Here is a 17,542-nt window from a genome sequence, read left to right on the forward strand (position 1 = left end):
GGCAATCCTACTTCCGTAGTGATACTGCCTCGGAAACCCAAGGAGGGGTCGCTATGAGTCGGGGCCGACTCGACGGCACATAACAACAGCAACACATTACTGGCTAGTGAAGAAGTACTGCTTCCTTTTTCATTGTGAATGGCTCTCAATTCACAATTACTAAATTTAAAGGTTCATATTTAATCCATGACAACCATATCCAAAATTACTAAATTCAAACTTAGTAATGACCTCATACTTCTTCATCCCTAAGTAACCCCTGCATAGATCTATTGCTAAACAATCACATATATTCTTTATGAAGCTGACCCGTTCTCTTCTCACATGCCTCTATTTCTCTCATGAGAACAGAACTAATGATATTTTAATACAAAAAACTTGTTCTGATTTAAAAAGGAAAAAAAAATAATAATGAAGATTTTGTCATATTGTTAAAATAGATTTTAGAAAATCTCAAATTATATTTTTGGCAAAATATTTTTTGCTAATCTTAAAGTAAGCAGTCACATGTACTCTTTTATCAGTAATGAGATTCAAGTAGAGGAAATGAGATTTGTTACTTCTATTTCAAAAAATAACGTAGCTTCACATTTCTGGGTTTGTGGTCTTTCGTCAATATCAAATACTAGTAATGACTGCCTTAATTTATCAGTTACTAGTAAGCTTTTTAAGGCACTCTGGTGGTATAGTGGGTAAAGTACTTGGCTGCTAACCAGAAGGTCAGTGGTTCAAACCCTCCAACTGCTCCTTGGGAGGATGATGAGACAATCTACTTCTGTAGATTTACAGCCTTGGAAACACAATGGGGGTCGCTATGAATCAAAATTGACTCAATGGCAATGAAGTTGGTTTGAGTGAGCTAATTAATGTGAAAAGAGAATAAATAGAAGAAAATTTTAAGCTGAAATAGAAAAATGAAGTGTTAGGACATATAATGATGAGCACTATATTCAGTGTTTAAGATTTTGCCTGGTAGATTTTCAAGTACTGAATATCAAATTGTAAATAAGCACAAGTAGAGTTCATTCCAATAGGATATTTTTTCCTGTTCCCACAAAAAGGCAATTTGTATTGTTTACACTTTTAACACGATCAACTCTCTATAGAAACTTTATCTTTGTAAATTAATTTCATTTCCAATTGAATATAGAAAATTCTATTATGCATATATTTAATGGTAAAACTCATTTTCTGCTTGTTGTTTTTTTGGCAAGAGCAGAATTTCTGTTTTTTCTAGCCCAAAGCAGGTGTGAATGATATTTATAAAATAACCTTGATTTAGCAAAGATATTTCATCACTATGAGAAATTAATTGCAGCATAACAGTGATGGTTAAAGTTATATGTTCATTTGGTTGGGCCATTTGGTAGTTATAGAATGATGTAGTTTGGCAGTTATGTAATGATGTAACTTGGCAGTTAAGTGATGATGTAATCACCTTCATGATCTGATTTGATGTGATCAGTCAATCAGTTATAAGGAGAGTTGCCACGGGGGTGTGGTCTGCCTCCTGTGTGTGTGTGTACACACACATACACATATATATACACATTTGTGTGTGTGTGTGTATGTATGTATGCATGTATGTGAACCTTCTGACAAAGCTCCTTGCTCTGGTCCTGAATCTGGCTTGTCATCTGACTTCCAGTTTTTGGGATTCATCAGCCTTCGCAGCCTGTGAACCAGTAGCCTGCCATCTTACCTGCTGGTCTTGGATCTGTCCCTGCAGATATCTGAGTCAGCAGAACTTTCCAGCCCGACAACTGATCATGAACATGGAACATTCCAGATTCTGTAACCATGTGAGCTATTTTCTTCAGATAAATCTCTCTTTCTCCACATATATTGAGATAGATAGACATATTTCACTGGTTCTGTTTCTCTAGAGAACCCAGGCAAAGACATTTTTTTCAGTAAGGTTGGTTTTAGAGAAACAAAACTGTAAGGATGAATTTTCAAAATTGTTTCTTAAGTCTGACTATTCTAAAAGGTGCTGATGGCTCTGCCTCCAATAGTACAGAAGACACTGCTAATCCATGGTATTAAGTGACAATAGAAATATGCAAAATATCACCACCAACAGAGGAAATATTTGTGAGAAATAAGGCTCCAGGAGATTGGATATTGGATACTTTGCTACATTCCATCCCCTCCCTGCAAATGAGAAGAAAAGGAAGCTGGCCGGTTAGTCCTACTTTCTGTAAACAAAGCAGTGAAAGGAGATGAGCCCAGGGCTTCAGAGTCATAGCTTAAATGACACATAAAAGACATGAAATTTTCCACTTGTTCCCTGAAAAGAAGTCATATTTCTTGCAGTATCAGGCCTCGTATTGACAAAAACAAACCCAGGCCTTATCATAAGAGAGGCTGGATTACAATGCCAATTCAACCAACGTTTAATGGTATCTGTAGTTAAAGTGAGGGACATTGATTGAAATGAAATGGAATCCTGAAACTTGAGATGGGGACATAAGGGCAGACGATTAGGAAGATGGAAACATTGGCCCCTAAATTTCATTGACTCACTCCTGACAACAGGACTAACCCTCCTATCTGAAGTGATTATTCCATCTTTGTCTGCTAAGCCACCTTTCCCAGGGAAACTATTATCCTGAGTATAATATCCACCCTGATTTGATGACATTTTTGCTTCTAGACCCATAACTAGACTAACTCCCAGTGAGTCCCAAAAGGAGAAGTGTTAGGTAGCTAATGCTGAGAGGAACCAGGGCAGAGTGAATTTTTAAAAAATAAATTTTATTGAATCATCCATCCGCAGATGGTCTGAGAGCAAAGGTGGTGCCAGCCCCAATCCTGTAGCTTCATGGGGCTTAAATAGGGGTTTTTAATGTAAGAGGTAGAATGCCTTTTGCAGAAGGGCCAATCATTAGCAAGTCTGTAAATGCCATCTTTGCACAGGCAGGAAGGGACAGCACTGAGTTGAGTGCAAAGGCAAGCTGAGAACAAAGACAAAAGCTGGGTGCAGAGGTGGGAACTGAGGGCAAACGGGAGAGGCAGATACAGAACGGGTTACAGAGTGCAGGATTGGGAAAGAGAGCTGAGCACAAAGGCAAAAGTTGGATGCAGAGGCAGGAACTGAGTGCAGAGGAATGTTGTGGGCTGGGTAAATAACTATGGGTTGAGTAAATGGTGTATTATTTCAGCCTTTTTTTTTTCTTACTAGAGGTGCTGAGGGGTGAAGGTCTGGCTTCTGTAGTTGCTTCAAGCTGTTAGTGGGAGTAGAGTTGTTCTTACTGGGGAGAGGTTTGGGATAAAAGCTGATACTCAGTGGTGGAGTATAGAAGCATCATGTCCATTACAGATTTGTTGGTAATTGCCCACATACGTTCCTGTAAAAAAAAGAGACAGCTCACAGTTTGCAAGGACCAAACAGAAGGCCAAAAAACTTGAAGTTTGGTTAAAATGTTCCTGCCAAGGATGGGAGTAAGGCACCTGGCCAGAATAAGAAAGGAGTGTGTGAAAAGTTGTGTAAGAGACACCAGTTGAGAGGAGGTGTTGCTAGTGGTTGTGATACAAGTCCATCAGCCACCATAATAGAGACAGAGGAAGGGACAAGTGTCCTGACAAATTCAGGGAGGGGCAGAAATAGTATAGCCCTGATATGTATTAAAAATGAGATAGGCTTAGCTGACACCACTATCATTACCTGTGGCTCCACTGTTGAGATAGATGTTGATGGGGCCTGGTTGGGGCCCAGGCACCCTCTTCAGTCTTCAGTGGTGAGACAAAGGAGATAAGGGAGCTCCAAACCGGACCCAGAGGAAGGGTTTTTTTTTTGGGGGGGTGGGGTGGGGGGAGTGATATAATCTTGTCTCGAGGGGCCTGATTGCAGACTGACTTCCAGTGCCCCTCCTTGCCACATGCTGGGCAGGGCCCAGGTGGGGGTCTCAGGTTTGAGTAAGATTTGGCCCAATGGCCCTCTTTGCTGCATTTGAAGCATGGTCCCAGAGAAGGCTCAAGTTTACCTCTCCGTGGTTCTAGGGGACATTTGAGGGTGAGTTTGCCTCTTGGGGCCTGCTTCATGGAGACTTGAAGGGTGGTGGCTAGGAGTTGGGCCTTTGCCTGATCATGTCTCTGTTTTTGTAATCTTACTTCCTTGTCTGTATTATTAAAGACCTTAAAGGTGAAGTTGAGAAGGCCTTTTTGAGGGGTTTGGGGACTCATAGCGACCCCTCCTTAGGTTTCAGAGGCAGTATCTCTATGGAAGTAGATTGCCCAACCTTCCTTCCGAGGAATGGCTGGTGGGTCTGAACCGCCAGCCTTCTGATTAGCAGTCAAATGCCTTAAACACTAGGCCACCAGAGCTCCCATCTAATTTTTGGAGTTTATGGTGTATGTCTGGGGCCAACTGAGAGATGAAATGCATGTTAAGGAGTAGCATTCCTTCTTTGGAGTTTGGGTCAAAGGTAGAGTATTTCTGTAAAGTGTCTGTGAGGCGGGTGAAGAAGAGGGCTGGGTTTTCCTAAGGACCTCAGGTAATCTCCTTAAGTTTCTCATAATTAACTGCCTTATGAGTCACCTTTCCTGGGCCAGCAATGAGAATGGGAGCATGTGGCCTTGGTGTCTGACAGTCCCAGTTTTGGTCAGTTCGAGGGATGGCTACAGAACCTAAAGGGTGAGCTGTATCTTGTCTGTGGAGTTCGTCTGCATGAGCCTGGGCTGCCAGCTAGACACGCTTCTTTTCCTCTGGGGTGAGACCAAACCAAACCAAACTCACTACCATGGAGGTAGATCCAACTGATAGTGACCACTCCTTGCGTTTCCGAGGCAGTATCTCTACAGAAGTAGATTGCCCAATCTTCCTTCTGAGGAGTGGCTGGTGGGTTTGAACTGCCAGCCTTCTGGTTAGCAGTCAAATGCCTTAGGCACTATGCCACCAGAGCTTCTCTGGGGTGAGGGAAGAGGTTAAAATGATATAACTATCATACCAGGTGAGATCATAAGACTGGCTGATACATTCAAATTTTTTGGTATAAGTAGTGGGGTCAGTTGAAAAGGAACCAAGGCGCTTTTCAATTTGTGACAGGTCAGAAATAGAGAAAGGAATGTGAACCATATGATGCCTTCAGCTCCAGCCACTTCTCAGAGAGGGAGAATGGGAGCTCTGGGCTGGGCAGTTTGAGAATGAGCTCATGGAGAAAGAAGCAGAAGGGACATTGTCTGGAGGAGCAGAAGAGGCATAAGGAGGGGGACCCACTGGTGGAGGAGAAGAATGGTCAGCTGGGTCAAAAGGGGTCTTGGGTTCTGGAGGTTCTGGGTGAGTGGGAGAGGGAGAAATAGGAGGGCATTTGGAGTAAAGATGGAGAATCTGATAAGTGGTACAAGACTGGCAAAGAGGGTCAGTTGTGGAAGGTGAAGAAGGCCGGAACATAGGGTACTTCTGACCATTTTCCATTCTGGTGACAAAAATTGTCCAAGTTACAGAGGACATTGAAATGGAAAGTACCATTTTCGGACTACTGAGGATCATTGTCTAATTTGTATTGGGGCCAAATGGTATTGCATAAAAAATGAGATGCTCTGAAGAGAGGCCAAGTTGAGGGAGACTCCTCAGAAGACATCCTAAAGGTATAGACTTAGAGGGAATTGACTGAAAATTACCCATGAAAAATACAATGTAAAAATGAGAGAGAGGATAAGACACATTCTGAATTCCAGAGGTGTTAGGACCAAAGGAAAGGCATCCCCATTGTTTGGCCTGACACTGGAGAAGAGAGTGAAACAAGCCGTGTCAAGGTATCCCTGGCACAGAGGAGTTTTTGGAGAGCAGGAGCCCGGGGGTCAAAGCTGGAGGTGGAAGCAAGATTTCTGGCCTAGTGGTAGGTTTTTAGAGGATAAAAGCAGATCAGAAATCCATGTGAGAAAGACAAGATGTCACTTACCAAAGTCAGATGGGCTGGTGGTGGGTGTGAGGTCAGCAATGGGAGGAAGAGATCCACTCTGGGTTCCCCTAGGTGGGGTCCTGGGTTTTAGCACCAAACTGTTAGGTAGCCAATGCCAAGAAGAACCAGGCCAGAGTGAATTTTTTAAAATAAGTTTTATTGAATTATCTGTCTGGCAGATGGGTTGAGACCAAAGGTGGCATCAGCCCTGAACCCATAGCTGCATGGGGCTTAAGTAGAGGTTTAATGAGGAGGCAGAATGCCTGTGTCAAAAGGGCCAACCATTAGCAAGTCTGTAATGCCACCTTTGCACAGGGGGAAGGGGAGGCGCTGAGTTGCATGCAAAAGCAGGCTGAGAACAAAACCAAAAGCTAGGTGCAGAGGTGGGAACTGGGCACAAAGGGGAGATGTGGAATGCAGACATGGGGACTAAGCACAGGGGTAGGAAAGAGAGCCTTGTGCAGAGGTGAAAGCTGGGTGCAGAGGCAGGAACTGAGTGCAGGGGAAAGTTGTGAGTCAGGTAAATAACTATAGGTTGAATTAATAGCCTATTAAGAAGTATAAAGAGAGATCCAGGAAGAGATATGCTATGCTCCAAAAGAGCTGCTTGACTTCTCTTAAATATACAAAGAGAAACATGGTAAATATGTGTGAAAATGGCTATTAATAGTGTGGGATAATGGTACAAAGAACACATAGTTGGATCAGTCTGAATTTATTGATATGCATCCACTAAGCCCACATTCTTCATTCATCATTTCAGCTCTAGTGGTTAGAGAAGGATCTAATAGTTAATTTGGTTGGTTCACTGAAGCATAGATTTAGTGGTGTCCTACACTAAATCAAGTTAATGTACCAGACCTACCCTGGTATACTACAGAAGAACAAATCCAAAGGTTTAGGGAAATTGGAGTGTTAGTGGGTTTATTGGATTAGATCTGTATACCCAAAAATGGAGTGCCCAGAGAACACATCTTTTACTAAAATGCTGAGGAAAAAAAGAAAATGTGAAGGGAACTCTTTGTTGTTGTTGTTGTTATGTGCCCCAACTCATAGTGGCCCCTCCTTGGGTTTCAGAGGTGGTATCACTATGGAAGTAGATTGCCCAACCTTCCTTCCGAGGAGTGACTGGTGGGTTTGAACTGCCAGCCCTCTGGTTAGCAGTCAAGTGCCTTAGGCACTATGCTACCAGAGCTCCCAAAGGTAGCTCTAGCATCCACGAAAATGGATGTGATGGCTATTTTATATAAGACAGATTTGACAATGAGAACTGCCTAATTGAATTAAGACACCTAACTACAATGGGGGTAGTTGGAACCTGTGCTAGTAGGTGCCAAGTGAACATGGCTACTATAATGGACAGCTGAGTCAAAGCAGTAATCAGAACAATCTGACTCATATGGACTTATAGTGGAGACTATATAGTCATGCTGTCCCCAGGAGTAAAGTAGATGTAAAATTCACAACATATTTACTTGATCCGTACAGAGGGAAGAACTCTAAATCAAGTGGATGGAAAGTCTAACTCGTAACACCAGAAAAGAGAGTCACTGTGCCTCAGTCAATTCCAAGACTTGAGTCTGTTTATAGACCCATATTCTCTTGAATAAAGGGGATCCTGGGTCCCCTTGAGGAAAACCCTCACTATACTTCCAAATATTATACTGTTAATCTTTCTCCCTGCCTTCTCCAAAGGGATCCACAGCCTTTTACAAAAATGAAAGGTGAAAAGGAAATAATCAGACTTTTTGGGGATTACTGGGTACTGACGCTGAACTGGCACTAATTCCAGGTGATCCAAAACATCACTGTGGCCCACCAGTCAGACTTGGGGTGTATGGAGGGCAGGCTATTAATGGAGTCTTACTTAGGTTCATCTCAAATGGGTTCAGTTTGTCCCCAAACACATCTTGTGGTGATTTTTCCAGTTCCAGAATACATAATTGGAATAGATATACTCAGCAACTGGCAGAACCATCAGAAGTGGTGTAACAGCTGTTATGATAGCAAAGCATTAAAACTGCCCCTACCTAGGAAAATAGCAAACCAAAAGCAATACCACATTCCTGAAGGGATTGCAGAGATTAGTGGCACTATCCAGAACTTGAAGGATGCAGGGATGATGATGAGTTCCACCACATCCCCAGTTTAACTTGCCTATCTGGCCTGTACACAAAACAGATATATTTTGGAGAATGATAGTGGATTATCATAAACTTAACCAGATGTCGACTCCAATTGAAGCTGCTATTCCAGATGTGGTTTCATTGCTTGAGCAAATTAATACATTGCCTTCTACTTAATATGCAGCTATTGATTTGGCCAATGCTTTTTTTCTCAATTCTGGTTTTAAAGAATCATTAGAAGCAGTTTGGTTTCAGCTGGCACTATACCATCAGTGTAGTATACTGTAGTCCTACTTCAGAGGTATATCAATTCTGCAGCCCTATGTTATAATTTAGTCTTCAGGGAACTTTTCTGTTCCACAATATGTCACACTGGTCCATTTTGGATGACATTATGCTGATTGGACCTAGTAAGGAAGAAGTAATGACTCTAGACTTAGTGTTAAGACTTGTGTACTGGGGGTTAGAAATTAACCTAAGAAAAATTTAGTCACCTGCTACCTCAATGAAATTTCTAGGTCTCCAGTAGTATGGGATATGTCCAGGTATTCTTTCTAAAGTGAAAGATAAGTTATTGCATCTTGCCCTTTCTGCAACTGAAAAAGAGGCACAACTCCTGGTGGGTCTTTTTGGATATTGGAGGCAACATATCTCTCATTCGGATGTGCTACTCTAGACTATTTATCAAGTGACTCCAAAAGTTGCTAGTTTTGAGTTAAGCCCAAAACAAGAGAAGGTTATGCAATAGGTTCAGGCTTCTGTGCAACACTCTGCCACTTGGACATACGATCCAGCTGATCCAATGATTCTTGCAGTGGTAGTGGCAAGTAGAGATGCTGTCTGGAGTTTTTGACAGGACTTTATTGGTGAATCACAGCACAGACCCTTAGAATTTTGGAGCAAAGCCTGGCCATCCTCTGCAGATAACTATTCTCCTCTTGAGAAATAGCTTTTGGCACATTACTGTAGAGAATGGGCCACCAAGTCACCAAGTGGCCTGACCTACCCAACAAGAACTGGGTGTTGTCTGACCTACAGAGTCATAAAGATGAATGTGCACAGCAGCACTCTATCATTAAATAGAAGTGGTATATAAAAGATTAGGCTCAAGCAAGACCTGAAGGCACAAGTAAATTGCAGAGGAAGTGGTCAAATGCCCATGATTTTCACTCTTGTCACACATTACTGTCCTTCTCTTAGTCTTTACCCTTGGCCTCATGGGAAGTTCCCTATGATCAATTGATAAAAGAACTGTTTTATAGATGGTTCCCCACAATATGCAGTTACCACTCAAAAGTGGAAAGCAGTAGCACTACAGCCCCTTTCTGGTACCATCCTGAAGGACAGTGGTGAAGGGCAATTCTCCCAGTGGGCAAGATTTCGAGCAGGGCATGTGTTTATTCTCTTTATTTGGAAGGAGAAATAGTCAGATATGTGATTATATACTGATTCATGGGCTGTGGCCAATGTTTTGACTGGATAGTTAGGGTGTAGGAAGGAACATGACCTGGAATTGGTGAGAAAGAGATAGGAGGAAGAAGTATGTGGATTGACTTCCTGACTAGACCAAACACTTCAAGATATTTTGTCTGATATGAATGCTCACAAAAGGAGCAAAACTCAATGAAGTGTGAACATAAGGCTTATTCCTGCCTCAGCAGGGGAGGATTTAACCAATCAAGTTAATAGGATGATGTGTTCTGTGGATTCAGTCATCCCCTTTCCCCAGGCCCTTCTGTCATTGCCCAATGAGCTCATGAACAAAGTGACCATGGTGTCAGGGATGGAGATTATGTATGGGCTCAGTCACAGATGAATGCTCAATCTGCTAGCAGCAGAAACTAACACATAGTCCCCATATGGCATCATTCCTTGAGATGATCAGCCAGCAACCTTGTGACAGTTTGATTACATTGTACAGCTTCTATCACAGAAAAGGCAGCATTTCATTCTTGCTCATGAGAACAATTACTCTGGATATGGATTTGCCTTCCATACACACAATGCCTCTGCCAAAACTATCATCTGTGGACCCACAGAACACCTTATCTACTATCATGGTATCTACACAGCATCACTTTGGATCATAGGACTAACTACACAGAAAAGGAAGTACAACAATGGGCCATGCTCATGGAATTCACTGGTCTTACCTTGTTCACCATTATCCTGAAGCAGCTAGCTTGATAGAGCAATGGAATGACCTTCTAAAGACACAATCATAGTGCCAACTAGAGGAAAATGCTTTGCAGGATTGGAGCAATGTTCTCCAGGAAGCTGTTTATGTGTAAACAAGTGTCCAAATATATGGAACTCTTTCTTCAATAGCCAGGATTTGTGGTTATAGGAATCAAAGGTGGAGAACACGGAACGAGTGGTAGAAGAAGGTAATTTTAAATAGCACTTATGACCACATGATCAGCTTTAGAAATAAGGACTGTAATTGTTATGAGTACTTGTTTTACTACACATGTATGAGTGCATATATATGTATATGTGTGTGTGTGTGTGTGTGTGTGTATATATATGTATATAACTGAAAGCAAAAATACTTACTAAACATATATGTACAAGTATTTTTGCTTTCAGCTCTTCCTTGTAAAATATAAGATGTGAATGGGGCTAATGTGTTTTTGGTTGTACATGTTAGTGGTAGCATATTAAGTGCAAGTACGACCTTATAACTGACTTTAGAGATTGTGTGTGATTTAAGGAGATGTGTTCAGGTACTAAGTTGACAAGGGGTAGATTATGATGGTTGTGTGTCAACTTAGCTGGACCATGATTTTCTGTTATGTAATGACATAATGTGGCAGTTATGTAAAGATGTAATCATCTTTCATGATCTGATCTGATGTGACAAACAAATCAGTTGTAAGGAGAATTTCCTCCGAGGTGCAGCCTGTATCCCAAATGTGTGTGTGTGTGTGTATGTATATATGGATGTTTTGGCAAAGCTCAACTACTTGCTCTGTATCCTGCATCTGGCTTATCATCATTTGATCTCTGGTTGTTGGCATTCGTCAACCTCTGCAGTCTGTGAGCCAAAAGGCTGATGTCTGACCTGCTGCTCTTAGACTTATCAGCCCCGGTAGCTACATGAGTCAGGAGAAACCTCCAGTCTGATGCTTGACCCACAGACTTTGCTCTTGCCAGCTTCTGTGACTGTGTGAGTCATTTCCTTGAGATAAATCTGTGTGTGTGTGTGTGTGTGTGTGTGTGTGTGTGTAGATCCACATATATAGAGATGTATATATAAATATACTTCACTGGTTTTGCTTCTCTAGAGAACCCAGCCTAAGACATTTATCAATAGTCAAAGTAGAGTTAGGCAAGGCAAGGGTTGAGGGGAAAGGTGAAGTATTCCAATCCTTCTTCTGTTGTTTCATTACTTTAAACAATAAAATTGAGTTTTAAAACATTTTAGGTGTTAATATTTAGAGATTGTTCAAAAATCTTCTGAAAGTATTATTGTTTCCATGATGTACTCTTGTTTTCCATTAGCACAAACACTTAAGAATTAAGCATAATCTCTATTCTTACTCTTTTTTTTTATTATTATTAGGATTTGGGTGAAGATTTACAGAGTAAATTCACTTTTCATACAGCAGTTCACATATACTTTGTCTCATGTCATTGACCAAAATTTACTATGCAGCAGCTCCCCTCCCACTTCCTCCCCACAGTTACCTCCTCCCAGTGTCCATCCCTTCATACTCTTCTGCACCCTGAGCTATCTCCCTGTGGATAAGCAGCCCTTCCTTCTCCCATGATTGTTCTCTCCAGGGCGTGTGTCTACTTGAGGTAAATGTTTAACTCACATGCCTGTACTTTGTTTGGCTGGAAACCACAGTTGTGGGTTCAATTCCAGACCTGAAGGGCAGCTAGGGGCCATAGTCTCAGTGGTTACACCAGGCTCCATTGGACCAGCAAACCTGGTCCTCACCTTCTTTTTTTTTTTTTTTGCCTCCAAATAATTTTGAGTTTTGTACCACATTGTTCTCCCTCTTTATGCAGGATCTCCTACATCCCTTCCAAGTGGATGGCAGTGGTAGCTGGGCACCATCTAGTTCTTCTGGTCTCATAGTTGTATAGGTTGCAGATCGGATGGTGTACCAGTCGCTAGGACTGATTGTTTCCATTAATTTTGGTTTTCTTCTTTCTTCTTGACGAGGAGAGACCCGTTGTTGCATCTAGATGGCAGCTTCCTAGATTTTAAGGTCCCAGTTGCTACTCGCCAAAGTAGTAGGTGGAACAATGTTTTGTATAGTATGTTATGCCAATTGAGTTTGATGTCCCCTGCGACTATGGTCCCAAGCCCACAGGATCAACTACTCGGTCCCTCTGGGTAGCTGGCTGTGACCAAGTAATGACCATAACCTTGCCCCTTGTCAGCTCTACTATACACCTGGGAATTCTGATCATTCACATGAACTTATAGGCCCATTGTCTGCCAACCCTGTATATGATCTTGGATACACTCTCCATTTAGACATACCTAATTGTTTAGCTTGTTCACCCATCTATCCGTCCCTATACCCATGTTTGCTTTCACTGACAACTCAGTATTATATATGCAAAGGGGTTCATATTTGTTGTCTGTACTGCCCATGTAACTCTCTCTGTCTTTCTCATCCTCAATGCTGCCATATTGGTCACTCACATTTGGTACATTGCCCTTCTCTTCACCCAAATCAATATTTATCTCTATCTATCTAACAGCATTCCCCCCCTTCCCTCCCACCCCTGGTAACCAACAAAGAAAATGTCCTCCAATATATAAACCTTTCCTTAACTTTTACAATAACAGACTAATACAATATTTGTCCTTTTGTGACTGACTTATTTCGCTCAGCATAATGTTCTATTCTTATTCTTGACAATCCTCCCTCTTGATTTTCCATGTTCCTATAAAAGTTTTTGTTAATAAAAATCATTTTACATTCTAATCTGTTAGCTATTTTCAACCATTTTCCTTATAGAGACATGAAAATAACCTAATTTTCAGCAGTCTATTGTAAAGGTGAGTAGTAATATCTCCAAGAATTTAAAGTATTGTAACGTAATACTTTTTTATTTCCTTTATGTCATCCTTTAACAGTTAGACCTGATAATTATACACCAGCAGGTGGAGCTTCTTGGAAGTAAGTACATTATATTTTGTGCTTATTAAACTGTTGAAAATACTATTTTGGTTTTCAGAAGTTTCTTTAAATCTAAATATTTTATCAAGAATAAAATGAAATGTGTAAAATAGAATTAGATCAAAAAGAGCAGTAGGTCTTCTTTTTAAAGTAAAAGATAAAATTAAAATTATTAGTCAGCTTTGGATAAATCCCAAAGCATGAAACTCTGCAAGTATCTGGTGACATTGCCATTAAAATTCTAACATCATCCTTAATCTTAGAGGAATAAAAGTATTTATTTGATTATTCCTATGGATACTAATAATTTAAATTTTCTTAATTTCAGAAATGAAAATCATGGTTGAGGCTATGTAACAAGAATTCATCAGAACAGAAGTCTAGTTTTCTAATCATTTCATCAGTGAGTCATCAAATAGGCAAATTATTGAACAATAAACAAATTTATAGGAGAGTTGGTAATTTAAATCAAATTACTTGAGTATTTTCTGTTTCTAATATTCTATAAATGCAACCATTGCCATGGAGTCATATCTGACTCATAGTGACCCCTCCTTGGGTTTCTGAGGCAGTATCAATACGGAAGTAGATTGCCCAACTTTCCTTCTGGGGAGTGGCTGGTGGGTTTGAACCACCAGCTTTCTGGTTAGCGGACAAATGTCTTAGGCACTACACCACCAGAGCTCCTTAATATTCTATAATATTCTATATTACTCCTAAAATATGTCAAAATTAAAATAGCAGAAGTGCATGCAGCTAAAGATATATTACCAAATAGAAATTTTAGACAAAAAGATTATATCATTATAAGTTGCCCCAATAACTTTCATAACAATAACAGTTATTATCAGAGTAATAGATTCTTCTTTATAGTGTTGCTCCTTTAATAGAGAAGTGGTGCTACATGTTTCCAAGTAGCTCACATATCTGAAGTAAAAAAAAATTAATGAACTGAGTTCAGGGTTTACTTTGATTTCCATGACTAAGTCCTCAAAATTTAGAGCAAAAAACGAGATTTGTGTGAAGAAGATACCATATAATTAATATTTAATCAGTCACTCTGCTTGTTTTCTTTCTATAACATCTCATTTCCTTATTTAAAAGTATTCATACTAAGCACTAACAACATTTTGACAAAAATATCTTGCTTCATTAGTGATACTTGGCACTGAGACCTCCAACAAATATGAGATTAAAAACAGTTTGGGACAAAGAATCTACTTTGCAGTGGAGGAAAGCATCTGTTTCAATCGTACTTTCTGTTCCACACTGCGATCTTGTACCCTGAGGATCATGGATAACTCCGGTCAAGAGGTGATTACGGTAAACAGACCCTTGAGGTGTAACAGCAGCTGGTGCCCTTGCTACCTACAAGAAGTGAGTCATTGGCTCGGGGTGTCTTTTTTTTTTCTTTTCCACATTGAAAAGATTAGCAATTATTTCTTTAAATGGCATTCATTTAGAGCTGTGGGGCACTTATCCTTTCAGTTCTTTGAATTAGCATGTCACTCCTTAAGGATCAGAACAGCTTGAGTATTTGGTGATTCACTGATTTTTTTTCCTTTTTAATCACAAATTGCTATGGTTTCTGTGATGTTAATTGGTGAAGACAGCTCATGCATCATCTAAATGAGACACATCCTCTCGAATCTCTATATTAGCCATGTAATTGTAATGCCTGTGAGTTCTACAATTGTGCAAATTTTTGTCTTTTCTAACTGTAGCAAAGATCAGGAAGTAGTGACATTAAATTGTTCTAAGGTGTTCTCTTCCTTTAGTATTGTTATTTGGTATACACTCCTACATTCCATTTACTCATCAATGACAACATTATTGGGAATATAAAACCTAGGCTTGGTAAAAACTGTTCTATTATTATAGAAGGAATAGTTAATTTATTTTATCATAAATGCAATAAGTTTTATATTATTATATATTAGATCTGTAATAATACCTTTTACGGACATAATGCAATTTCATTTACACAGAACTTTTACATTTTTTATTGTCTAATATCATGACACCTCTATGTGCTAGCAAAAGCAGGACTTCCTGTCCCCATTTTGCAGTTGAAGATACTGAGATTTGGAGAGAAGCTGTCTTGCCTCTGATCACACATGTAGGATATAGCATAGATGGAACTTAATTCTAAGTGTTTTGATTCAAGCCTGTATCTCTATTAAGGAACCATATAAAAGTAAGTTTTTCATTGTAATGAGAAATTAATATTAATATGGAAGGTAGGGAATTTCTAACAATATATATTGAAGCTAATTCTCCACCTATTTATAGACAATCACATGGCTTTTCAGAGTAAAAGATGGTTAAGCTACTCATACATGGAGTCCAAGAAATTCTATTCCTTACTGAAGACATTTAAGATCTAACATTACCCGAGATAATATAGTCAGTACAATAACAGACTATATATTGTTAAAAATAATCAAAACTGAATGAAGTGTGAACATAAGGCTTATTCTGAGTAATTATTTTATACACATATAGGAAGATCATTTTGATTCCCGAAAAAGAAAATGGGTCAAAGATGCTCGGTACAATCAATTAGGTTTATAAAGAGAAGAGAAGGGGAAAATATAGTAGATAAACCATTGGTTGATCATAACATGATTGATTGAACCTTGGCCATCTCTTTTACTGAGATCAATGGATTTCAGTTCACAAGATGGTCTCTGCCCCTCTGTCCAGCCATATTGTTTGGAAGTCAAATTTAGCAATCCTGGCTTCAAATAGCAAAAAAAGGATTTGCACCTTTGGGTGAAAGAAAAGCTGCTGGCAGATTAATTTTGGTCAGAATTTCTTTTGTGCTAAGGGGAAAAAGACCTAAAACATACTCTGTACCAAACACAAACCCATTGCCAACCAGTCCATAATGACTCATAGTGAGCCTGTAGGACAGAGTAAAACTGCCCCATAGGATTTCCAAGGCTGTAAATCTTTTAAGGAATCAGATTGCCTCATTTTCCTCCCATGGAACAGCTGGTAAATTCAAACTACCGACCTTTTAGTTAGCAGCCAAATGTGTTAAACACTACTACACGGTTGGGCAATCCTACTTCCGTAGTGATACGCCCCGGAAACCCAAAGAGGGGTCGCTATGAGTCGGGGCCGACTCGATGGCACATAACAACAACAACAACAACAAACACCAAACTAAAAAAAAGAAAAATACCCACTGCCATCAAGTCAATTCCAATCCATAACCACCCCCCCCCATTGGGTTTCTAAGGCAGTAAATCTGTGCAGACGGAGATTGCCTCGTCTTCCTTGTAGAGTCAATGGTGGATTTGAATTGCCAGTCTTCTGGTTAGCAGTCAAATGCCTTAGGCACTGCACCGCCAGAGCTCCTTAAGAGCGTTCTATACCAAACCAAACTCATTGCCATTGAGTCAGGTCTGACTCATAGAGACCCCTCCTTGGGTTTCCGAGGCAGTATCACTTCGGAAGAATGCCCAACCTTCCTTCCGAGAGTAGCTGATGGGTTTGAGCCGCCAGCCTTCTGGTTAGCAGTCAAATGCCTTAGGCACTATGTATGCCACCAGAGTTCCCAAGTACATTCTATAGAGACCTTTTTTATTAAGCCTGAAATAGGACAAAGACAAAACAATCATCTAGGATGAGGAAAACCATTAGCATGCACATAGTATACAGACACTGAGTGAAGTCCACTGACTCATGGCCATGGGGCTAATTATATATGATAGAAAACAGAGGAAATCATGATGAAATCATGATTGGTAGCAGGTCAAGTCATTACTGTTGCAGGCAGGACTACAGAAAGGGGAAAAGGCCAATGATTGGAATAAGTACACAATTGCAGATTAAAAAGAATTAGGGGATGGGTTCTGGGGCTTGACCAAGTGGCAGTGGTGGCTAGGTGGTAGTCAAGGTATGACTCATAACCATATGCCCTTAGTACAGGACACCAAATTTTAATTCAAATTAGATAACAAGCAGCTATTTTCAGTAAATCATTAAGGACACCCATAGGCAAATTCCTTGGTTCTTTGTGTAAGCCTGGGGGCAAAACTTCCCCTCCCTGGGCCTGTCTTGGAGTTGTAAGCTACTTTCAACCATACTTTTCCTGAGGACAAATTGTCCCTCCCTAGGTTTGCCCTGGACTTGTCTAAGCATAGTCACATTGCTGATTCAATGATCAGAAGGTACTCAAAAGGCATCTGAACTTATGTCAAGATTCAAAATGGGGTTAGGGCTCCCACAGTAGACTGCAGCCTTTTACAAATCAAATGCTTTAGAATTTTTTTTTCCTTTTTTATTATTGTGATTTGGGTGAAGATTTACAGAGCAAATTCACTTTCCATACAGCAGTTTACATATACTTTGTCTCATG

The 17,542-nt window shown here is 40.2% G+C and overlaps 1 protein-coding gene across 1 annotated transcript in view; it reads left to right on the forward strand.

Moving 5' to 3' along the window:
* Window positions 1-17,542, forward strand: part of PLSCR5 (phospholipid scramblase family member 5) — a 50,062-nt gene that overhangs the window by 20,499 nt on the left and 12,021 nt on the right. Inside the window, exons 3-4 of the mRNA XM_007940197.2 lie at window positions 13,131-13,173; window positions 14,330-14,550. Coding sequence (XP_007938388.1) covers window positions 13,131-13,173; window positions 14,330-14,550 — 264 coding nt within the window. The remainder of the gene's footprint in view (window positions 1-13,130; window positions 13,174-14,329; window positions 14,551-17,542) is intronic.

This window comes from Orycteropus afer, unplaced genomic scaffold (genome assembly GCF_000298275.1).
Source record: "Orycteropus afer afer isolate SDZICR_OR568_19922 unplaced genomic scaffold, OryAfe1.0 scaffold00066, whole genome shotgun sequence".
Classification (NCBI taxonomy): Eukaryota; Metazoa; Chordata; class Mammalia; order Tubulidentata; family Orycteropodidae; genus Orycteropus; species Orycteropus afer.